This window comes from Toxotes jaculatrix, chromosome 10 (assembly GCF_017976425.1).
Source record: "Toxotes jaculatrix isolate fToxJac2 chromosome 10, fToxJac2.pri, whole genome shotgun sequence".
Classification (NCBI taxonomy): domain Eukaryota; kingdom Metazoa; phylum Chordata; class Actinopteri; family Toxotidae; genus Toxotes; species Toxotes jaculatrix.
Window position 1 is genome coordinate 9,266,233 of NC_054403.1, and position 25,995 is coordinate 9,292,227.

The window sequence follows — 25,995 nt, forward strand, 5'->3', positions numbered from 1 at the left end:
TATAATAATTTTGACACATGGCAGCTTTTTATATGTGTTATGCTTGGAGGTGAGGTAAGAGAATGCATTCCAGCAACACACTTTTATGAATCAGTGGCCAAGAGCAATTTTCTTTTTGGTTAGAAGGTTCATATATTTACTTAGAACGATGGAGGGGAGATGTTCAGTCACACTCTGTACATGATATTCAGAAGTATTATGTTTGCTCACTGAACTAAAAAGTGTAACTTCTGTCTATTAGATGAATAAATAAAAATGACACTGCAAAAAAAACAAACAACCCCCCCCCACCCCCCCCCAAAAAAAAAGAAAATATGCTGATGCAAATCAGTTGAACTGTTGAGCTGCTCCTGAAAACTTCATGTCTTCTGCTGCTTTTTGAATGTCCTGATCCAGGACATTCATGCTATGCATCATGGTCCTAGATGACCAACAGATGACAACAGTCTCTCAGGTGAATGCTAAAAATGCAAGCTTACTGTGGGGGAGACAATCAGTGATTTATTGGATGGAAAAAAAAAATGCTGTTGGGGGTGTAAAGTAAGAAAGTAAGCATATATCATCAGAATCACAACATGTTTCACAAATTCTTGCCAATACGAAATAATTAATTAATGATTAATGCACAAAACTTTTTTTTTTTAATCTATCTTGCCCGATTTTTTTTGTTTGTTTGGTGAATAAAACTGTGCTGGAGTACAGCCACGTGTTTTAATTTTGATGCACTTGCACGTTGTTGAAGCAGCATGACTCTGACCTTTCATTCCTTACTATTTATTACTCCAGGCTTATTACACTGCTGTGCCTACTGTAACTGGCTCAAGATACCAGCATCAGCTGAACCTGTCAAGTGTAAAAACAGCCAAAAATTTCCTCTGACCTGGTCTCCAGCGGGACGTTACTATTGAGCACCCAGCTGTCTTGTAGCTGGACGGACTCAGGGGTGGTCGGCCCATCTCCAGTGCCCGGGGCGGGGGCGTGAATGGGGTTGCGTCCTCCTCTCAGGGTGTTTCTGTTCAGGCTGTTGGCAGACTGGTGGGATAAGGTGTGGTGGTTGTGCGGAGGGGGCAGTGGAGGCCGTAGTGTGGACTGACTGTGGTGGTTGGCAGCCCCTGGAAGTAGACAAGAACAGAGAGCAAATTTAGAGCCATGCTTCTTTGTGGAGGAAATCCACGGGAGGTTCAGACAAAGCAAGCGAAGGATTTCATTCCAAAATGCCACAAATTTGAAAGTAGAGAAATGTTACTGGATATTTTGTGTTTATTTCTTAGTATGTATAACTCTTCAGTTAGCAACTAGTTTCATTTACATTCCATTATATGCCACTTTTGCATCAGGGATCATTGTGTTCAGAGGAGGTGTCATATTTCTCAAATGGTCAATAATTTATTTTAGTGGGAAGTTCCAGCTAAATAGATACATGAAATCTGATATTTGTGCTTTTGCATTGCGGTTCATATTTTGTCTGTCTTATTTTTAGCCAGGTCCTCCGACCCCAGGTCCTCTCCTGTCCCTCTTTCACTTTCACCCTTTCTTTCCTGTTTTCTTTTTCACAGCTAAGAGAACATGCGTGTGTGTGTGTGTGTGTGTGTGTGAGCAATATTAGAGCACTCAGCACAGCGTGCTTGCTCACAGACTTGGGAGAACATGTCAGCTAGAATCCAATACCGGCCCCTCCAACACTGAGCTAATGGACTGTTGAGTGAGAGAGCTGAAAAACAAACCCGGATGACTCAGACAAGAACACCGATTCACACATCACCTTTTATATCTCCGTCTCTCTCACTCGCCATGAATCAGTGTGGGATCTGAGCCTGTCTTCAGCATGTGTGTGCGTGTCTGCATGTGGGTTCGTACGGAAAAATCAATAAACCACATACGATACAGTATAGGAGAGCTGGACACACTTGCATTCCTCCCAGAGCATTAGCATATTTTTTGGTCACACATTGACAGGTGCACGTAGTCACTGCACAGCTGATCAAAAACCACATGTTTAATAAAGAAATAACTTCACGTGTCACGACAAACTGTCCACACCTTTATTCTAATGCTGTCTGAACACACAGGTTGATATTGTTGCAAAACACACAGAGTCATTTATGTTACATTTGGTTTTGAATTCTGGCTTTACAACACAGTTAGCTTTTTCCTTTCATCACTACTACACATCTCACTTTCATCATTATTTTACACATCTCAGCGTGGAACACATTATAATGATTGTGTTTGTTTGCACATTGCCTTCCTCATACTGATCAAAGGATGGAGTAAGCGCACACATATGCCCACATACGTGTGGGGTGAAAACAACAAAAGCAACTGCTTTGTCAAGCTGCGTGATCACACTTGACCTCCTCCAGTTGTCATCTCTTCTTGAATTAGATAAGAAAAAGAAATAGTGTGTGAGAAGAGGAGAGGCCAGTGGATGTGCTGCACTCTCCTGTTGGCTCTTCTGCTTTGATATTTGTCAGTCAAGAGATTCCTAAGAGGCATAAATGATAGCAACTTTACACACACAAACAAACTTAAAGGCAAAATAGAGCATAGATGCACGTAGCAACTACACCATGCAAATAAATCCTGGCATAAAATATATTTATGACACTATGTCTCCTCACGTGCTAACTAAATTTCCTGCTTCCTCATTTCCTTCCTGCACGATCTGTGTTTAGAGCAGATTGGTGGTGGTGGTGGGGGGGGGGGGGGGGGGGGGGGGGGGCAATGAGCTCCTTTACAAGTGCAGCTGTAATGGTGACCAGTTTGTAAGGTGACCTGATTCCTCTGCGCCGCCACTGGGACGCAGGTGTCACCCACATGGCCCTGAAGAACAGATGCTTGTGAAAGAAGAGAACAGGGGAAGAGGGGAAGGAGACGAGAGAACGATGGTGGGGCCTGACCTCTGCTACACGGGAGAGACACAAAACATCTGTTTGCGCATGCAAAGATGCTCTTGGGAGAAACAGACACACATCCGCGCATGCACACACTTGCATATGCAAACATACTTGCGGTTACACACCTGCAGGAAAAAAAAAAAAGCTAAAGTCTTGCATCATATATGCAGGGTATAAATTTAAATTAAAGTATGCAGAGCGTTTCATTTCTCCTCCTCCTCCTCCTCCCTTGTATTCAGCCTCATTTCTTCCTGAGGATTGTTTCCCTCTCTTTCATCTTGCTTTTATTTGCATTTTGTTTGTGTCCTTTGCTGAGATGTAAAGCACTTTGAGATAAACCTTGTTTGTTAAAAGCACTTTATAAATAAATTTGACTTGACTTCCCCTCCCTGCGATGTCCCATTAAATGTGAAATAGCTCCTACTACACCCTATCTGCATAAGTACTTTTATCTAGTTAAAGCATTGCAACAATACACACAACACAGAGCCATATACTGGGGGGGGGGGGGGGGGGGGGGGGGGAGCCCGCTCACATAAAGGCATGGACACAGTCTGACTGATGCAAAAAATAAAAGTAGGCACTCCCATACTCACACACTATCCCGCTGTCTCCCATGTTTAAATCTGCGTACAGAAATGCATGCCTTTCGCCTTTGTTCACTTTCCTGCTATAAATATTGAACAGTTTTTTCATTCAAATTCAGATGAATAATATATGGCACACCTTGTATGGAAGAGAAATACACGGTTTTATAGCCTCAGTTTTCCATGAATTGCTGTGGCCTTAGTGTGTGTGCAAGTCTCTTCAAGTGTGTGGGCATGTCTGTCTATCTGCGTGCATGAGTGTGTGTGTGTGTGTGTGTGAATGACACCCAACACCACTGGAGAAAGAGTGCACTGTTGAACAATCCAGCCACTACACTGTTAGACAGGGGCTGAGTTATATCCTCTACTGTTGCAGAGATTCACACCTACTACATTTTGTAATAAAGATTTTAACATTTCCCTTTGCAAAAAAAAAAAAGAAAAAAAAAGATGGAAATCCCATTATCTATAATCTAGCAGCAAATTCTATTACATGTCACAAGATAATGTCAGAAAAATGTAAATCCTGAGGAAAGTACTGCCTGTGATTCTGTGCATTTACTCTCTTCAAAGCCTCATGGGACCATCAGAATAGTCATGTATTGTTAGATTAACAGAACTAGATCTCTACATGATAGATAGTGATTGTCTTTTATTCTTCACTTTCAGAATAAAGTACAAAAAATGACTCACTACTAATGTTTACTCTTATCTTTTGTAGAAGCACACAGCTTAAAAAAGCCTGTAGTAAGAGCTTAAAAAAAATCTCTCTAAACGTTCTGCAAAACATTTTGCATCTGATTGCTTGATTTTTTTCTGCTACGGTGCATGAAAATTATGTCAAAGAAATTCATTCGCATGTACATTTTCAAATATGTAAAAACAATCCTCAGAAACTGCCAGAGAAAACACAAACATCTTGAGAAATGGGGGCCGCCTGAGTACCAAGGCTGTGTCTTTGTAAACACACAGAGAAAAAAAAACTCCTGAAGAAAGCCACAGACTGTTTTGGCCACAGAAACACAAATCTGACTAACCACTGGAACAGAGGCAGCGCACAGTAACAAGTATGCTGGAGGTAAATGGGTCCAATGAATTAAGATAGGAGACTCAGTCAGATGAATTGTCCGGTTGCTAAAGTACAACCCGCAGGTAGGCTAATAGGAACAACGGTTTTACCAGGGACCTGGTCTGATAAAAGACAAAACATGCAGCAAGGAAATAGAGCAATTAGGGAGCAGCCAAGCAGATCACAATTTATTCCACTTTATCTTTCCCTCCTTTCTTTCCTCTCTCTTTCACTCGACAGTGTGAGTAAACAGCGATCATGAAAAGATTTTCTCAGCAGCTCTCTGTGTTGTTTTCGCAGTCACTTTTTGTGGAGAAGCTCAGAGCCCTTCTGACTGCTGCTGAAGCCTGACCCACTTTATTCTGTCCAAGGTCCCCTGTGACTGGAGAGCGGGGACTATAGCTGTAAGCTGGTGGGTTTTGGCCCGGGCTAATCCCTGGAAGTTCATTATGCTCGCCAATTCAAAGGAGCCTCATTCAGCAGAGAAGTATTAGCCTGTCTGCTAACCTGCCGCCCCTGCAAAGCACGCTGCGCACACACACTTCAGTGAGAGGCAGGGGCTCGCCACACCATATTAATCTCACAGTGTGTGTATGTGTGTGTGTGTGTCTGCGTGTGTGTGGCCAACTGGCAGCAGGAACCAACCGAGGCAGTTTGTTTTTGTAGCCCTGGATGGGCAAACTGTTTATTGACATTTTCTGTGGTTAACAGAGAAAAGTCGCAGGGCGGCGTGTGCATCTACGTGTGTGTGTGCGTGAGTGCAGGACTGCTGAAATGCCCATTCAGCAGTTAAAAAGGGATCATTGCAGTGTTCAGCTCCCACCCCTCGCTCCGTCCTCCTCACTCCCTCTGTCTCTCCATCTCTTTATTTCACGCCCCATATCTCTTCTGCTTCCATCCTTCTTTTTTAAAACACCACCCTCCATTGTTTTTCATGCACCTTCCCTCTGAGCTAATTGCTATGCTGCCTGGGTTTTAAGGTGGTATATTCCCATGTGCCCCAGCTTCATATGTCCTCTGTCTCAGAATGTCACTTGCTCCTCATTTGTCATTCTTCTCAGAGCTCAGAGGCTGAGCACAATGGAAGGAGAGCTTGAGGTGAAACTAAGAGGCACCACACATTCAAACACACACACACACACACACACACACACACACAAACACACACACACACACACACAGCCAAAAAGGGGTTAATTTGCAAAGGAACAAAAAAGAAGTTAAAGACATACATTCACACATGCAGGCACACACACACACACACGCACACACACACACACACACACACCGCCTCTGCCTTGGCTAGTCATCTCTGTCTAATTAGGAGGCAATAATCCGCCAGAGAAGAGCCATCAAATTCAGCCAAAAACAAACAGTCTCCATGAGCAGAAATGCATGTGTGCATTTCACCCACACGCACACACACACACACACACATGCACGCACACACACAAATCATCCCACTGTTACGCAAATGTCACCCTTACATAAGCGCCATTAAGAAGCATAACATTAGCGCAGAAGAAGGGAGCGCATCTTTGTTGTGCCTTTGTTTCTGCAGATTTGTTTCAACAAAGCCATTAAACATTCATTGCTTCGGCAGTGACTTGAGGTGGCTTCCCTGGCAGCGGATAGCTAGCCACTTTAGAAGAGGCTCGAGCTAAAAATAGCTTAGCATTCCCCATGCATAATGAATGGCCAGAGACAGCACTAATGCTAGCTCTTTCCAGGAGCGATCTGCTACGCTCCGTTTGGTCGTCTCAGCTCTCCCGGCGTTCTGGGGGAGCGTTCCCAGACAGGTGCTCCGAGCCAGACAGTATTCCCATATAAACATTCGCAGACCCAATTCCCAGCCAATCCTCTGCAACAGCGTTCCGTTCCCATTCACCTGTCATGCTTCACTAGGAACACAAGTCATGTCTGTCCACCTGTTAGCTTAGGTAATGGTGGACTACTTCACAAGAACACGCATGCATGTAAAACACAAACACACACACGCACACACACAGCATGCAGCTTCCTGAGGATTATCTCGCTGTGGTCAGTTTCTGCCTGGCTTGGTAAGGCTCATTTCCTGCCCAGCGTCCACTCTCTACAGGACCACACAAAACACACACATCCAGACAAGGCATGCACTCTCACAGCAAACGCATAAACAGCCGCCGATTATAGGTGTTTTATTTCCTCGCAGCCGTTCTTGTGTCTTCCTACATGCCAGGATGTGTTTATGCAGTGCCAGGCTGCCACTCTAAACTCATTTAGGTTGATTTTAATGGACGCCCAAAGCCAAGGACTCTCTCTGCACCCATTAGATCAGCAGTCCTGGCTGGGAAACGTGGCAATTTGCAATTTCATCTCAGTGTTGTTTTTCCTCCATCCAAATATCTCTCTTTCACCCTCTAAGCTCTCATCAGCTTACCCTTTTTTATTCACATGCCCCCATCTCCTTTTGTCTTTGACTCCCTATGTCTCATGGTCTCTGTCTCCCTATCAGACACATTTTCCATCTATTTTTACTGGTGCACTTTGAATGTTTTTTTTTCTCTCTCTCTTTTTTATGCAAGATGTCTCATTAAACAACTTCAAAAGTCAAAGTTTGGCTTTCTCTATCTGTGCTCCCATTTGCCTCTTTGTGCCTCTTTTTCCTGCTTCTCAGTCGTTTTTTTTTTTTTTTCTTCTTCTTTCTTTGTCTCCCTTGCTCGTTGTCTGTGTGTACAAGCTCAGCAGAGACTGAAAGAAGCCCCGGAACAGAAAGTGTGGGTGTACGTGAACAAGAATGAGAGAAAGAGAGAGTGTGCCTGCGAGCCTCACTCTCCCTCTTTGCCAGTGTCTGCCATTAGGGTGTCAGTGGCAGAGTGAATTTATTTGCTGTGCGGTTACTGGGCTAATGATTGATGTTGCCCCAGCAAACAGTAAACCAATTAGAAGGCTGATGTAACGTCATTTTAAAAGCCTCCTAATCACGTTGCTCTTGAACCTGGGACCCGGGCCTTCCCTAATGAAGATTTATACTGGATCAAAGGAGAGCCTAACGCCATTAACAATAGATTGTATTCCACCAAAAATCACATTAGGACTTCTCAGCCCACCCCTCTCCCTCCCATCAGGCCTCTGCTAAATATATCTGCTGATTACAAGTGCAGATGCACAGAGGGATGGAGAAACAGGGGAAAGAGAGGCAGAGAGGGGCAGAGAGAGGAGACCCACGGTAGCTAATTGTTGAGGATAAATGCGAATGCTGATGAATAAACTCATCAGTGCAGATGCGTGTGTGTGTTTATGTGTGTGTTTGCATGAATATGGGCGAGAGGAATAGTTGCAAAGTGCTGATATAAGCACACAGGGTCTCTAACAGCCAACAAGAGAGTGTCCGATGATGAAAGAGAAAGCTTCGAGCCAAGGAAACTAACTAGTTTGTCTTTGCTACACTGATTCTCCTGCTGGCACTTAAAATTCATTATCCCCTTACCTTTCACTTTCCGGTGGATTATTAATGTCACACAGAAAATAAGTACAAACACACCTATTCAATGTCAAACCATCTGCGCAATGCAGAGTGTAGGGGGTTTCTTTCACTTGCATCATTGTTTTCTGGCAATAGTTGACAAAGGTGGGACGTTTACCTATAAAATATAATCCATTAACAATTCACCAGTTGTCGGCTTAGAATCAGCTTTTTGGTACGTGAGACACAAAAGAAGTAAAGTTCAGCAGAATAGAAGGAATTTTCTTTAAACTTTCTTTGGAAATTCAGAAATTTACACATTTATTTTACATACAAAATGCACCATATACTGGATATATATCTTTTATCATTAAAAGTAGATAACTAGATTTCTCAATTTGTGAACGATCAAAGGATTTATTTCCCCTCAAATAAAACCATAAAGTCCATAACTGACCACAAATCAGTCTCTTATTATTTATAAAAATGTAAATAATATTTGCTGAAGTCTCTTTGGTTCGATTTCCCAGGTCTGCAAACAAATGCTGACTTTGGAGGAATGCAAAAAAAAGCAGAAACAAAATGACTAAAATGAACAAGATGTGACATTAAAATAAAGCGAAGGATTGCTTGGCATTTTACTGTACACTGACTAAATCAGATCAGGAAATGGACACGTGATGAGGCAATGCAGTGACCCGGGTGATGGATGACATATTGATGAATAAAATAAATGAATGAAAGGATAAAAGGGTGAATGAATGGTGAGGTCTCTTACCCGTGGAGGAGGGCTGGGCCCGGAGCAAGTATGAGTCATCCGGGTGGGGCTCCAGGTGAGAGTGGGTGGAGTTTTTCTCCAGCAGGGGCACCTGGCATTCCCTGATCGGTGGAGACGGGCCGGGGGAGGGGTGGTGGGTGGCGGACGAGGAGGACGGAAGGGACGGAGGGAGCAGGGAGGAGGAAGAGGTTGGAGGGAGGGGGCGACCTGGAGGATGGAGGGAGAGAAAGAGGGGAGAGAAGGAGGGAGGAGGGGGGCGTTAGACAAAACAGATGGCAATGACTGACAGTGATACACGGGCCTGTTCCAAGAAGCAGGTCTGCTGAGGTATCTGGATAACGAAATCCAAATAACAAATAAACAGTTTCTGACTCACCTCTGGTAACTGGTAAATCCATGCAGATAGTTTTGGTTTTATTTGTCCAGCTTTTAAGATAAAAGTATGAGATATCTGCCTCCATCCCAGCACAAGGGAGATGAACAGCTCTTGTGAAAGCCTTGGCAGTGTGTTTTGTGGAGCATCCAGACTAACAGAGACATTGTGTTTGTAAAAAAGGAAAAGGAAAAACTTTTGAACTTTATATATATATATTTTGAAATTTTTAGTGCTGTGACTAAAAACATCCATTTGGCAGTGCAGAAAAAAATACCAAATCAACCCAAATCTTTTTTAAAAAAATGATTTGGTTGAACAAAGGCTTTAAAATAAAAGACCAAAGGTTATCCATTTAACTCATGAGCAGACTTGCTTCTTAGGTAACAAGCAATGTTAAACAACTTGAATACAAACACAAAAAGCTTCCTGAGACTGGAGAGATTCAGCAGAGATAGATTCACACAGAGACATGTCTCTGAAATACGTTCATGACACGACAATGAAAAAAATAGTATTTTTTTTTCATTCTTCCAAAAAAACAACTAAAACCAAATTATTTGCAGCACCAAGGACATATGCAGGACAAACTCTGCTGCTGTAAACAAGTAAAATAAAGTGAGCTGTTTGCCGAACACCAACTACGTTCGCCACAGGTGACAATTTCAAGATAATGCTAAATGCTAAAACGTACTGTAACAGTAACACAAGCAGAAAAGATTCATGAAGTCACCACAACATAAAGGTCGCACCTGACCAAATAAAGTCAAGGCTGCAGAATTCGTGAAGGCATTTCAGTGGATCAAAGAGTGAGATAAGATTTGAGATAAGTGGCCCTACATCCATTGCACGATTGTCCTCTACATGGGTAAGACAAAAGAAAGTTAACAGCCAAGTCTTTAAATAGTAGGAGCCATGGGACACGTGGACACAATCAGGCTGTCCCATACACCAGAGAGACAAGAGAGGGATAGAGAGAATTCACTCTACTCTCCAAAGGTTTGGAATCAAGGACAAAGACAAATCTAATAAATTCTATTTAGAGACGGCGCAAAATATAGAATAATTATGTCTGCCATATTTGCAGCTCAATCAATCAACAATATGGTAAGAATGAGGCCACTGAGTCCAGTCAATCCACCGAAGGACTCAGGTTATTACGACTCCTAATTAGATAGTCAAACCAAAGACGTCTTGAAACACTGATAATCACTTATTTTCCGCAGATTCCACTTTCAAAATGATAGCCCTGGGCACCAGAGAAGTTTTCTTTTAAAGAGCTTTACAAATAAACCTTTTTTTTTCCCTTCCTATTCCTCGGTTACATCTTGTGCTTCACCTTCCAAAGTTGAAATACAACGAGGAGGAGAAATAATAGACTTGCTTATCTCTCGCTTTGTGTGCTTCGTCCATTCGTGCTTTCTTTCGCCACTGAAAACGTCACCGGGAAAATGAAGTCACAATGCCCGGCCTTTCAATAAGGCATTTCTCCTTTCGTCATACTTTTTCTCCTTCTTTTCACACGGAACAAAAACAGAGGGGAGCAGAGGAGGAAAGAGAAAGAGAAGCCGTGAGATCTTGAAGAAGAATGTGAGATGGTTGAACATTCATCATCACAGTTATTTTATTTATTCATTTATTTCTTCTTTTCTTACAGAAGGTTCTTCAGAATACCAATGTGGTGTGATTGTAATTTGACAGCATTCACCTTCACCCATTACAAGGTATTGATAGAAATCAAAATGCGTAAAGCCCCTGATAGATGGGCGATATGGCTCGCATCAGGGAAACCGTACCTGAGCAAGGGTGGGGTGGGAGGGTGGGGGAATCAATGTAGGCATCATTTAAGAAACGCAGAGTGGTGGGAGATAGTTGCTGGCTAACGTGACCATGTATGTGTTCTCAAAATGAAACGCGTTAATCATGGAAAACACACATTTCCAGGTGTCAGTGTGGGTTTATAGAGATGCATTTTATAGAAACAGAGGCAGAGTGATGCCTCTGTCCTGTTGTCCAAACTGCTCCAGCTTAGAGCTTTGCGTCATGGAAACCAGAGCTAGGATCGATCCACAGCCCCACGTTAACTACACCCCAGAGAGATGCCATCCTTGTCTTCTGTTTAGGTATGTGTGTGTGTGCGTGTGGGTGTGTGTGTGTCCGGTCAATCTCATCAGAGCAAACAGTAAAAAATGGATAAACAATGACAAAGCAAACACTGTGGCTGACAGAAGGGAAAAGGAAGAGAGGTGGGGAGGGACAGTGAAAGATGGATGGAGAGGGGGGCGAGACAGCGAGGTCAAGGGGGTGACCAGGGGAATGGAGAGAGAGAGAGAGGGAGAGAGAGAGAAAGAAAGAGAGGGGGGAACAAATGTAGGGAGCAGAGGACGGAGAAAAGAGGACAGTCCAGAAGCTATGAGCTGACAAAACTTATTGCCAATAAAAAACGAGCAAGAAAGCAATAGAGGAGGGTAATTAGGGGAGGAGGAGGCAATAAGAGGGGACTGAACAGTGGAAGATGGAGGACAGGAGGAAGAGGAATGAAGAGGTAAAGAGGGAATAAGCCATGAACACATGCAAAAAGAGCCGTTGATCTAAATGAATCGATCACTCACTTCAGTTGATGGCGAGAATGGATCTAGCTATTTGCATATTTCACAAGACCTTTAATGAGGCTATTGGTGTCAACAGGCAATTGAAATGTGTGTGTGTGTGTGTTTGTGTGTGTGTGTGCGTGCGTGCAGTGGCACACCTTTAAGATTGTTTTATTGCTGTTTTATGTTTTTCTTTTTTTCTTTTTTTAATGTGTACGCACAATTATGTGTACGCGAGCCCGTGCACATACGGTGATGTGTATGTGAGAGTAGTTATTAATATTTTAAATCACTTTAATTACAAAAAAGGAAAAATTGCACTAGTTGGCCAAAAGCAATTAAGGGAACTTTAATCTCCTTAGCAATTATGCTGTGGGGCATCCTTAACTCAGTCATTTCTGCCCGCTACATTTCTAGAAAGGTCAGTGGAAATTGCTTTGTGTTATTAGAACAAAGACTTGGCAATGAGCTCACTTGCTTCTCTTGATGATTTGTTCGTTGCCATCCTTCAGCCGCCTCCCCGGCCATCTGTACACATCTCTTAATCCTTCTCTCTGCGCCCGTCTCTCACTCTCTGAATCTACAGTTCTCACACAAGTGTTGATTAGTGTGAAAAATAAGTGTATCATGGGGGGAAAAAAAGCGAGGCATCCTCAGACTGTAGCACTGTATTAAAGGCATTAGTGGAGTCCCTTGATGATTTGATTACATTGTAAAAAGAAACACTATCATCATTAGTTTGCTGTTGACTTGCTTGTATGAGTCACACAAGTGTATGAGCTTTGCCTGTTGCTTTGCTACAGTGTGTGTGAATCATCTCAGTATGAGTTTAACATAATCTATTGTTTCTCGGTGAAGCCATTCTTTACAGTGCATTGGCATTACACATCAGACATAACTCTGCTTGTTGGCTGCTCAGTGACTTCTCCTCTCTTCTCCCCACTTTGTCCTTGTCTCTATTTCTGTCCCCTCTCTCCCTCCTTCCTGCCTCACTCCGTCCATCCGTCCACCCATCTGGCTGAGGTGAGGAGTGGTAGGCCGCGGAGAGTGGAGTGGAGCGAGGGATGGAGCGACAGCTGGAGCCCAGTCAGACAAGGAGAGACAAATTACCCCTCTAACGAGAGCCATTCATCATCTCTTCATCCCACCCTTCGTTCATCCCTCTCTTCCTCCACACCTCTATGTGAAATACAGTGCACCTGGATGGAAACTCCGGAAAACAACAAAAGACAAAACCACATCTATCTACCGTACAACTTTACACTTGATGTTGTTCTCATTTAGTTACTACTCATGTGGATTGTGCTGCTCAGTCAGTCAGCACGTGCTTCTATTAAGGTGACGGAAAACGACGAGAAGAGGAGGGAAACGATGAGATAGGATAGACGCAAAATGATTGAATGAGCGGTACGCGGGGAAGAGGGAGGAAAAAGAAGCAACACACCCATGCTGGCACATGCAGAGACTCATTACCATGGCTGCTGTCAGCACAGATGTTGGACTGAGGGGGAGCTGTCAGTCAGTGTGTGCGTGTGTGCAAGTATGCATGTGTGTGTGTATGTGTGATAGTGTCTGACAGTGATCTGAGGGCTATTTAGTGATGACAGCTGCTGACACAATGGGCCCTTTTCTCTATTTATCTATACAGTGCAGTCTGTCTCCTCCATCTCATCTCTCTTCCTGTTCCCCCCCTCCCTCCCTTTTTTCTGAAATCTTCGCCTCCTCCTTCCTCTTATTCACTCCTTTTAAATATTTCACATTTAGCACGGCGGTGGCAAGATGCACACCTGTTGTTGTTTGTATGTGCGAGCAACAAATGGATGTATGAGGCAGCCGATCCAGGGATGCTCTGAGTTCATCCGCCTCATACCTCGAATGTGTTCTCCCACAACCTCCCCGTCTTCTCTTCCCTCCCATAATCGGCGTCACAGCAGAAAATGAGTGATAAACTGAGTAAAGCCGGGAAGAGAGAGATGAGAGCATGATTCAACAGACGTGTTTTAATTAATAAAGTTGGGCTTTCACAGCCTAAAGAGATGATTGTATCACTGGCTCTTCCTTTGATGTGTAACAGAGTGTCTGGGTTCTTCTCTGGCCTAAAGCTCTCCTCCGCTCGAGCTCTCTTTCTCTCTTTCATCTCGCCTGCATCGCTCCATCGCTCCACAAGTACAGGGGCCCTCTTCCCAAACAAGCTGATTCTTCGCACACACACACACACACACACACACACACACACACACACACACACACACACACACACACACACACACACACACACACACAAACAGCCTCCTGGCTGGGAAAAAGGTGCTGTGCAGACTCACAACGTCACATTGTTTTGTTTTACTTTCCATGGTTTCTAGAGTTCATTCATTTTGTATATTCCTTCCAGGATTATAACTAAGGCTGATCACTCTAAGTACTAAAGCACTTACACTGAAACTGGATTTTTTATTAATATATATCCATTTATCAGTGTTGATTTAAAGGATTTTAACCTGAATTTTTTTTTTCATACAATTGAACTGAGTTGGTTTGGTCAGATTACATTTGTACTATATATCGCTTCAAATAGCATAAGCTGAATGTTTCTTACTTTTAACCACTCATTGCTCTTAATTACATTTTTTGCTAGCTTGCTAACTATTTTACCAGGACTCACAAAACACAGTGTTCAGATGTTACAGGTGACACAAGGTGTGAGTATTTTCAAAATCATAATCAAAATCCATATTGTTTTTTTATTTTTTTTTTCAAATCACCTGAGCTATTCCAAGACCTTTTAACTGAAGAGGTAACGTTAGAGGATGCCTAGTTTACGGCAAATGATGTCCTCGTTTCCTCTGAACACACAACACGCTTCATTTCATCAGAAATAAAAGAAATGAAAAATGAAAAAAATGTGTGGCCCGGATTTGTGTCATTGCTTTTTATTTAAGAAAAAACAAAACAGTTTTTCACCAATAAATTCCGAGATCCTTCTCTTTAAATCAACTTCAATTAACAGGTTCTGAGATAACTTGATTTATCAAACCAAGTACGCGCACTAAAAGAACGAATTCTCTGAAATCAGATTTTTTTGAAAAGGAAAAATGAGATGCATGTGCAGAGTGGAGAAGTGAAAAGATACAGACACAGAACCTCAGAAAACCTTTGCTTTGTTCCATCTTTTTCAATCACAAATCAAACCCCACTTCTACTGAAGAAGGCGCTCAGTGACTGTGAGGCCATTCAGAAGTAATAGGTTCTGATGATTAGTCTCCTCTTAACAATATCTTTTAACCTTCACATAACGTAGAGTGTAGAGGAATAATGGAGCCCCATTACATACAACATCAACAGAGCTTTGAAAAGTTAGGCAAGGAGATCTCAACATCTCAGCATCATCTACGACATTCACACGGCTATGGCAGGTCTACAAAATAACAGACAAACCACAAAATTTCTCAGAGTCGTGACTTTGTACATGACCAGGACCACTGACTCGCACACAGACAGTACGCTACACAGTACTGCAGAGAAAGAAACCCACCCCCCCACCCCCCGGCATGAATCCTAACAGAAAATCATCGCTGAGTAATTCCAGCATCTGGCTCAGGAGGTTGTTCCTCACTCCTCTCCTCACTCAAGTGGCTGTTTCTTTTTTTGAGAAGAGCAGAGATGAGGACAGACACAAGCTGACACGAAGCAATACACTCAACCTTTTGACCCAGACACACAAACACAGCCCAGCACCTATGTGCATCTGCTAATTGAAACATGCCTCCGTGTTGCTGGGAAGTGCAAGTGCGTGTGGTTGTGTGTGTGTGTGTGGCTATACAAAGCATTAGGATGCTATAGCACACTCATGCTGTCCATTGTCAGAGATGTCCACTGCGTAACTTGGGGCAACCATGGAGGCTGCATTACCATATAAATTACATCCATGTTGCTGCTGCTGTGGATTGATGGTATTGTTATGGATTCTACGCATTGGACCCTCATTGAAAACAATCAAAATAAATAGCCTCGTCCTCCCACATAAATGCAAACACACGCACGGAAGCATGAACATACACGCATGCACATATGTGAGTATGTGCACGCAGAAACACACTCGAGCACATACAGACCCTCAACCTCAGGTGCAGAGAGACAGACATTCATCCTTTCAGCCTTCCATTACCTCTGAACATGTCCTGTAACATCTGAAAGGAATAGATCTGGCAAGGGGGGAAATATCTGTCTATGCGTGTGTGTCTCTGTGTGTGTGTATTCACAATGAGTAACTTGCAAAACCTGTTATAATACATAAGCTTTTTGCAGCTGCTGTGTTCAATAAGCTTTCCAGTGCCTATTTATGAATCAATTTGATAGCAGCAGAAATTCAAAAAAAGTTCAGGGCAGAAAACATAATAAATATAAAATATAAAAAAGAACCAAAATAATAATAAGTGGTGTAAAATATAATAATGGAGTAAAAATACAAAATGAAGTCATTTCTTGTCACAGTATAGATACTGGTGTTTAAATAAATGCCACCCAATTATTCCTAAATTTGTTATTCAAATTATAAAATACAGTGACAGCAACTGTACAATGCCAAATCTTTTTTTAATACATTAAAGGGCCGAGCTAAAGCATTTTTCCACATTAAATCCAAGTGTCTCACATAACTGGGAACAGATTTTATAATACCAGCAAGACTGCTGCCACAGTTTCTCACTTAAAACAAGGGTGGAGAGAGACATATGGAAAAGGTCTCTGATGACTGGAGATAGCACTTGGTCTTGACACTTAGTGAAACACTAACAAAACAAGAGTAACCTGCTTCCACATTTGGAGAGACCCTCTGATTTAAACCGTACGTGTAAGACCAGTATCTGTGTGTCTGTTTATCTTGACTGGAAAAAGCTTTCAGATGTTGCAGTGCAAAAATCAGCAGGGTGGAATGCTGGGAAGAGTTTTTCCTCCAATCTGCCACGCTGCTAAATCACTCACAGATAGTTTAGCGACCTGGGAGCAAATTTGGAGCTACAGACGGCTGTGGACATGCATTAGGAAAGATTTACAATCTTTCTTCGCAAATTAGATTTCACCTGCTTGTCAAGTAAAAAAAGAAAAAAAAAAGGGCGGTGGTGGTTAAAAACCTGCTTTGATTAAAGCTGTAATTAATGTTTACTAAAAGATTAAGGCGAGGCTGCCAAACTGTTCTGATAAAGATCAAGGTCAGGATTTGGTAAGAACGAAGCTTTGCCAGAAATAAAAACTTAATTCACTGCTCCAAACATCTTCATTAATTATCACTTAAATATGAGTCATCGACGCTTAAATGAAGTGTTTACACCTATTCCTGACACCCGAAATTTCCAGTCTGATAGTTCCATCTACTGCCTGTTCTTAATCGTGTCCCCGACAAGCACTCATTTCGTGGTGGATGGAAAATGTCGTTCTCTTCACTCGCAAAGAAAGCAAACTGCATTTGCATTTAAAAACTGGCCTCATTTCATGAAATTTTGGGAGACAAGGCTCACGCAGAAACTACATCACCCGCAGTCACTACACTCCATGTGAGAGAACGACAGTCATCAAGAATCAAATGCATACGGAATGACTCACCAAAAGTAGCATGAAAAACACATGCACACACAGAAATACACACCTAACAACATACTGTAAACACACACATGTTCCTATTCACACACATACAGGTGCCTACACAAATTCCTATCCAACATAAGCAAACCGGCAGTTGCTATGACAATCTCGTTCGGTGAAAAGTGCGAGAAGAACAGAAAACAGCTGAAAAACAAAGAGAAAAAAATTGAAGAAAAAAGATTTGACAGAGGAAAAGTAAAAAAGAACTGAGGGAAGAAGAGCCCTGGGAGAAAGTAGACATGGAAAGTGATCCCGATTTTTTTTTTTTTTTTTGTGCATGGATCTGCCAGTTTACGACCTCGTGCAGTCAGAGATAGCGTGTCGTATTGTAATCTTATGAATAAACTCAATTTCAATAAAGTCTGTTTTTGTTGCGACGTTACATTATGTGAAGTACGCTTGTATGTGTGTGTGTGAGAGAGACAGTGAGCTTGTGAGTCTGAGTCAGCAGAGTCTTTCTTTGACGATTAGCAAACACATGCATGCGCACTCACACATGCGGAGACTCCCTGGTATCCTCTACACTGGGATCAGCCAAAAGAGGGGTGATGTATTTAGAGCCAGTGGATAATGACTGTACTGTGGCCTGTTGCTGAGAGAAACCTCTCCTCTCTTTGATGTTCTGGAGCCTCTATTTATAGTAACGGCGGAAAAAAAGAGGACTGAGAGCTGAAAAACACTGTAAGCCACATTATATTCCCTCTAACTAGCTTACTGTTGAGCATTGCACTCTCTCTCAAGGTGAGAAGAATGGAGTCTCCACACTCTGGGCCGCATTTACTGAGCATTTTGCACCTTGATTCAGATGCACCCTGTGTCTTGGAGATGTGTGTGTTATTTCTCAGAGCAGTTTGCCTGACATCTGAGGTACGCCTTGTGAGCCTCTTCCTTTTATGCATATGATACAGTAACGGCTGTAGATTCCACTGGATTTACAAAGGTACATTTGTGAGGGACACTGTTGCAGGTACAGCTTTCAACCAACAAAATGAGTGGTGGCAAAGAAAAGTTAATCAACCTGTATTTTACTGAAGTTTGAGAGAAAACAGACAACGTGAGGGGGCAACAAAAACAAGTGTGAAATGATGCTTCAGTGTGTTTGTTTACACAGAGATACTTTTTTTTTTTAATTTCAAAGAGAAAAAGACAGAAGTGGCCAAGAGTTAATGAGCACAGCATCTGATGGGGAGGAGTGTGGTCAACGCTGGTGATTGCTCGCTTTTCAGAAGCTGCTTTAATTACATCAGCTGTCTTACTTTTATAACCCTCTCTATAAATAGGTCATCATTACATCAAGTTTAACATAACAGACATCCAATTTATACTCCCAGTTAGAGTTTAATAGTCTGCTTGGTCAATGGAGTTGACATTTTAGGTTATTATGATTATTTTTTTCTTTAAAAACGTTATTGTTCTTTGGACCTCAAAGAAAATCCTGCTGCTGAACTGAACCTCCTGAGCTCTTCATCAATAGCAGAATGTACTTAGGAGGCGGTGCTAATCACTGATTGCATTAAGAGTCGCTGCCTTAGTAAATCAGATGTTAATTACATGCAGATTACGAACTCAAACAGAATGACAGGAGTAGCACAAACTTGCACCTCACTTTCATGGGTGTAACATAAATCTGGCCCTGCTATCTCCCGGCCTCCCTGCCCCTGAAGTTTGTATTTGTGTTTGTGAGTGTGCAGAGAGTAGAGCAGAGGGAGGCGATTAGAGATTACCATGCATGTCTGGGCCCTTTGAAGTAGCTGCTGCTTTGGTCATGGATGGCTGAGGGGATGTGTGTGTGTGTGTGTGTGCGACGGGGATAGGTTGAGTCACAGGCCTCTGAGGCCCACTGTTTGTGTGTTGAGAGAAAATACACACAAAACCCCACATCTCTACATAGAGCATGTATAAGAGCATCTATCTGTCTATCTATGTATCTATATGCATCTATATGTGTCTCTCCGTCTAGCTGTCTATCTGTCTGTCTAGCTGTCTATCTATATGTCTGTCTGTCTGTCTAGCTGTCTATCTCTCTGTCTATCTATTTTTTCCTGCAAGAGGACACATTCGTCATACAGCCTTACAATTAGCACAGCTTGCATCAGCTGACATCAGCTGACTCAGAGGAATAAGGAAGTCCCCATGCTGATGGACTTCACTTGCAGTTGTGCGTCTAAGTGTATGCCTGAGTGTGTATTTCGGAGCGCTTGTTTGTGTGCCCAGTTTGCACAAACACTCTCTTGCAAACGTGATGCAACTCTCCAAGGCACAACCTGCAAACCCATTCAGCTCATAAACAGTTGTGCCCAGCCAAGCAGAGGCAAGAAAGACTTTTACTAGGCACTAGAGGAGACAGACAGCCCAGTCAAATGTTCAACATTAGGCTATTAGTTTCAAACACCCGTCCCCCTCCCTTCCCACAACCACCATGAACTACAGACCTTGGAGACAAATATTAAATGCTAATCTTTGTAGGACGAAGCCAAGTCAGTCAGTTTAAGCTGAGAGCGTTGAATGAGATTTTTAATTACTGCATGACCTGGGGTATATTAGCGCATATTAATGAGGATCATTAACCTAGAGGTAACTAAGACCCCTCCTCCTTAACTACAACTGATAGCACCTCTGCTGTCTGACGCTAAACTATCAGTGTCTGCATGAACGTGTGCATGCGTGTGTGTTTTTAAACGAAATGTTTCACAGAGGGCTTATTCCATCCTTTGTAATAAACTGCACGTCCTTGGTAAAAGTAAATAACTGGAGTCAATCTCTTTTTACAGCTGAGGAATTATACAGCTGAATGTCTGATCTCTGGGCCAACAATGCCCAACGCTGAATACACAACCTTGGCTTGTAACTTTAATGTTTTTGCGCCTGTTTGTTGAAAATGAAGGATGAAAGGGGCAGGGACTGTGGAAGAAAAATATTTCATCTGGTCTTTTATGCAACCTCAGACAGAAAAAAAAAATCATTTTCAATGGGCAGCAAGTAGCTACAGCACAGAGCAGAATGAAAGATGAGGAGAGAGGAAGAACAATTTCAATTGACATATGCAAAGGTCAAGGTAATTTCAATGGATAAAGAAGAGGACAAACAGAAAAAGAGGAGAAAGTTTCTGCCTGTCTCTCTTTGACTACCAGAGGTTGAGGTGGAGCAGAGGAGGGCCCATTTTCCACCTCCTGCTGTGTAAACGCCATGGACGTTGCTGACGTCATCCACCCATCGCTTCTCTAAACCCCCCCCCCCCCCCCCCCCCATCCCTTTCTCCAATCACGTGTGCCAGCTTTGGTCTTGTAGTGCCATTAGGCCGCAGTCTCAGTGGTATAGAGGCAGACGCTTTTATCTCAGAAGAGGGCGGGTCAGCCGTATTTGGCTTGTAACGTCTGCAAACCACACACACACACACACACACACAACACAAACTCATTCACTCACAGATGCCTGTGTTAAGATACACTTATGCACACACACTCTTCTTTATCTCTTACTCTGTCCATTTCTCTGCACTCTCCTGTCTCAGCAGTTTATCCTTTCATCTTTACATAAGTGTGCGGTCCCTCAGTGACCGGCTCTAAAAGTAGTTGTTCCACAGTACACACACACACACACGCAACATCGCTAATCTGCAATGCAGGGACCCATCCACCTTAGCCTTGTGCCCCCCCCCCACTCCAACTCTCTCTCATATCTCCACTCATGTCAATACACCAGCTGGGAAAAAAGAAATAATATCAATAAGATAATGAGCACAGGGCCAGTGTGAGGGGAGGCTGCACTGATACACATAGGGCTTATATATGAAATATAGGGCAACACAGCAGAGGGAACCGAGGGCTCCTCGCAGTGAATCCAGAGAAAGAACGAGGGCCGCGTTGCTGAGTGTTCTGGGTGGTTACATGCACAATGGAGTCAATCACTTGAGCAGTGTGCGATTCTGTCTGGTGCTGGTATGGAATAATGGGGCATAATACCACTCTCTGGTAGCCATTTACATTATATAATCTGATGGTAAGTGTAGTATGGTTGAATGCACCATTTACTGTTTATACCATGTCTGAATTTAGACTATAGGAAGTGGGGCTGTGGTACATTTTATGTAAAGTGTGTCTAAATGTGTCCGACTGCCAGTGTGTGTGTGTGTGTGTGTATGTGTGTGTGTATGTGTGTGTGTTCATCTTCCTTCAGTACACCGTGCATTAATTGCCATTCCCAGTGGTCGTCAAGAGTGCGCAGGACTCCTCTGGGATATCTGCACCTTCATTAGACTCTACTGATCATCACGCTGCAGCACCAAGAGAGGGCCCGCTCCCCTCTTTCATCACTCCTTCTTCGCTTCAGTACTCCCTTGCCTCTCTCCCACTCTGCTACCCCTCTGCTCTCATTTTTTTTTTTTTAATATATATATTGCGCTATCTCTCAACCAGACTCCACAGTGTTGTTTTCTTTAAATGTTATCTTCATGGCATTTCTGGGTTCATTAGGCCTGGCTCACGGAGGAAAAAAACAAGGATTGGAAAGAGTGAGAGGAAATGTGCAGAAAAAGTTCTAGGCCAGCCGGACTTGAACGCAGCCGCCCTGTGCTCGACTGCTGCTCCACGGTGTACCTTGCCCCCTCAATTTGTAATGGCTTATGATTTCTCCGCCTCCCCTTTCAACCTTCAGCATTCCTGTCACTTTACCCCCTCCCCTCCCATCCCTCCCCACTTCCTCTCCGCCCTCATCTCGCACGTTCTTTTGCATTTTCATTCCCATCAGCCTTCCTTTCATCATTATCTCTCAGTTAATACTTCTCACTGTCTGGATCCCCAGCGCAAGTGGTTCTTAACCCCAGGGGGTAGGCTCACTAGCACTCCACAGACCCCTACAGACATGTAATGCACCCCGTGAACCCCCACCACTCCCACCCTAGTCCTCCGACTCAGCCCTCCTCTCCCTCTCCCTCTCTCTCTTTCTCTCTCTCTCTCCTCCTTTCTCCGCAGTGGATGAGAGACGCCAGCTGGAGGAAACAGAGAGAAATGGGCCCAATTACAGCATTGGGAACTGAAAGTTGGCTAATTAACTCTAATTCGCTAACAAACTGCTTTTTCACCAAGAATCATCTCTCTCTGTCACATGGCACAGGCATGCATGAGAATCTGCATTTGCGTGCACAGCCAAATAAAAAAAAAAAAAATCAGAGACACATACACACAACTGCAGGTACACATGCACACACACACACACACAAAAAATTACCCCCCCACTCCCTACACATCCACACACACATGCACACACACAATTTCACATGCCCACACAAAAGCACACGGACCCACTTGCTCAGCTGTATTTACCGCAAGGGCAATACGTTGATTACGTTAGAGTGGCTGATTATTGCACAGTGACAGTAAAGGAAACAAATGTCTTTCATAGGCAGGCATCTATCTCTGCGAGAGGGCTTCTAGCTATAGACTATAGCAGCAAATGACTCCGCTGAATCCAGCTATGACAGACAAAAGAAAGAGGGCAGGAAGAGGAGGAAGGGGGGGGTGAAGAATAAAAAGAAGAGAGTGATTGCGCAAATGAGGTTCAGGGAGAACAAAAAAAGTTAGAGGAGCACCAGATGGAGAGGAGAAAACAGATGAATAAAAGTTGAAAAAAAAAAGTGGATGGATGGGAGGAGAAGCCGAGATGGAGTGAGAAGATGGATAAGGAGCGATTCTCTGGGTTTTGCACCGATGCTGTGAAACAGTTTTCCCTTACAACGGGATAATGGTGGTTAGAGGCAAGAACAATAGGTTTATCTAGAGCAAAGATGCTATCTGGGGTAAAAAACACACGCGCACACACAGACACACACATCAGATAACCTCACATACACACACACATACAGGCTGTAGGATGTTTCATTATTTGTGTGTTACAGATTGTATAGGGAATTACAGTGTAGGCAGCACTTAGAACAATAAGCTTGTCAATGTTGAGTTATCAGAACAGGTGTCCAGTGGGCACAGCTCCTCTGAGATGGCAGTCTGATCCCACACACACAGACACACACACACACACACACACATACAGACACATACACAAACGCAATATATATGAATAGGAAGGGTGAAAGCATCTCTTAAAGCCATTGTTAGTGAGTATATAAAGGATATCCTCTCATCCCTCTCAATGAATCGTGAAATCCACCTGGATTACCAGTCATGATAAGAAGCATCTTAAACATGTGTGTGATAATACATGCAGAGACATACGCACACACTCACACACACACTCAACGACCTGACCACAGATGGTTTCAGATGGGAAAAATGCCACTTCTCACTTCTCGCTGCACCTTTCACTCGCACTCTCATATTTCTCTCTCCTTTACTCTGCCACCAACGCTCACTCTTTTTTCTCCCAGCAAATTTCTGCTCATTGCTTTCCTCTGTGACTCTACCTTTCTCACCAGTTCCCCTGCAATGAGATTGATAGTTACTCCTCTTCCTTTCTTGCTCTGTTTCTCTGATCCACCTTCTTTTCGTCTTCCGCTTGCTCCATCTCTGTCCCTCTCTCACACCTCATTAGGGATGCTAATACTCCATGTAATAGAGGACACCATTCACAGTGTGCATGTTTGTGTGTGTGTGTGTGTGTGTGTGTGTGTGTGTGCGTGTGTTTCAACGTGACCACACACTCTGGAAGGGACTGTGTCTGGGAAGGGGAGATGAGTTTCCCCCTCTGATCCCATTTCTCCGTCTGGGCCCTGCTCTCCTTCTCGCTGGGAGAAAATCCGATGGAAATGCAATCACAATCAGTTAGGGTCCAGACGAGGATGGACATGGGCACGCACACACACACACACACACACGCACACACACACACACACAAAAACGCAAAAACACACACATACACACACTCACACACACAAACATACACTCTATTCCACTGCCACAAGGGAGCCATGCAGAAAATTGTTTTGGACATGGTGATGAGGAGAGGGGGGTTCAGGGTGTGGTGAGGGGGGACTTTTTAATTTACATTTTTAATGTAAAATATCATTCAAAGAGGGAAAGTTAGGCATCCCATTACAGTGCTTCTTTATTACTCGAAAGGCACATCAGTCTCAGGGTACTGTGTCCTGAAAAATTTGCACACGTGCGCACGCATAAACACACGTGTGAGCAACCTGCTGAGCCCTCCAGCCATAATCACCAAGTTAGAAATGGGGCTCTTCCTCAGACACCATAAATCTGGAGAGGACTAATCTACCCTGTCCTCCAGACATCATCAATCATAGATAATCTGCGTCTTTGGATTTCCCCTCTCTACTCACAGCCATCCAGGAAGGGTCACTTTGGGGAAAAACTTTGCAGGAAAACTATAAACTCTTCATATGAGACGACGATAATGCAGCTGCGAGATTATGGATGTGGAGGATCCGACTTTGACTTTCTGCTCTGCTCATGTTGTGACTGGAAAACAACAAGTGCTCACACCTAAATGACAAAACAGACCTACTGGATATGATCACTGTGGCTTCTGGTCTCCTCTCTAAAGTAAGGGTTTAGAGTTTTCCCAGGTTTAAAGTTGAGAACATGGTTAACAAAAAATCAAAACAAAAAACGACTGACTGCAGGATACAGATGAGATGTGAATCTTGGGTTTTAGTATCAAAGTGAGACACTTTGTATGCCCAACCATCCGCACCTAAACGACGACATCACGCTACTTCTGCTTCAGAGAGGAAATGCTCCCACTTTGCATGACCACAAGAGAGGCTGCTTTTCAGGAAAATGTGAACATCTGTCTGCCTTTTAAAACTTCAAATCATGTTTCCAGTCATGATCATCAACTTTAAAGCAGCAGTTATCCAGTTGTAGCTGTTCATCACTCATCTTTTTTGCTCTGTTTTGGTTTTCACCAGTTCCTGAAGGAAATATCTGGCCCTTTAGCTGTTGAATGCTCCTTTATGTTCTCCTGCAATTTGCAAACTAGTCAGCCATTTGCTGCTAAGCAGGTAGCAGAGCTTTTGAGGATGGAAACAGGGTCGATAAGAGTGGTGGGACTGAACCTGAGCTTTAAAGCTGTGAGTGGTAACCTTAAAACAGTGAGCTGAAAGACACTAAAACACCCCATAGACCTGAGAGAAACTACGGAGTTGGGTGACTATTTTCTGTGGGTTCATCACTTTGAGCAACCTTTGACAGATTGTGCTTAGTCATTTCACCTTTGTTCAATTACAGCTTTTATGTACTGCAGCCTTAATTACAGGCCTTCAGCCAGTCCTGTGAGAACAGGTCACAGTTGACGCTCAGGATTTTGGACAACCTTAAGTTTTCAGTGTTTTCAGACAGGCTACTTTTGGCCAAAGACAGAGATGGTTTCCTCCCAAACACTGATCCTGACAAGCTTTTCATTTCCACAACAGCACAAACACACGAAACAGTTCAAAGTAGCAAATCATAATCTCAGTCTTTCTAAACTCTTGCTCTGCCTCAATCAAACAAGACACTTGCCGCCGTTAGCGTTGCCCCGCCTGCGAGGTCACAGCCAGTGATGTCATGCCAAAATGAGACTGTGTGGCCCTCAGAGGCCCCTGGGGCTCCTCGTGGCCTGCCCATGTCATAAACAATCAGTGTCAGGCAATCAGTCTGACATAC

At 43.3% G+C, this 25,995-nt stretch overlaps 1 protein-coding gene across 1 annotated transcript in view; it reads right to left on the bottom strand.

Moving 5' to 3' along the window:
• tenm2 (teneurin transmembrane protein 2) overlaps window positions 1–25,995 on the bottom strand; it is a 149,912-nt gene that overhangs the window by 50,978 nt on the left and 72,939 nt on the right. Inside the window, exons 3-4 of the mRNA XM_041047853.1 lie at window positions 8,777–8,983; window positions 881–1,112 (exon numbers count right to left, since the gene is read on the bottom strand). Coding sequence (XP_040903787.1) covers window positions 881–1,112; window positions 8,777–8,983 — 439 coding nt within the window. The remainder of the gene's footprint in view (window positions 1–880; window positions 1,113–8,776; window positions 8,984–25,995) is intronic.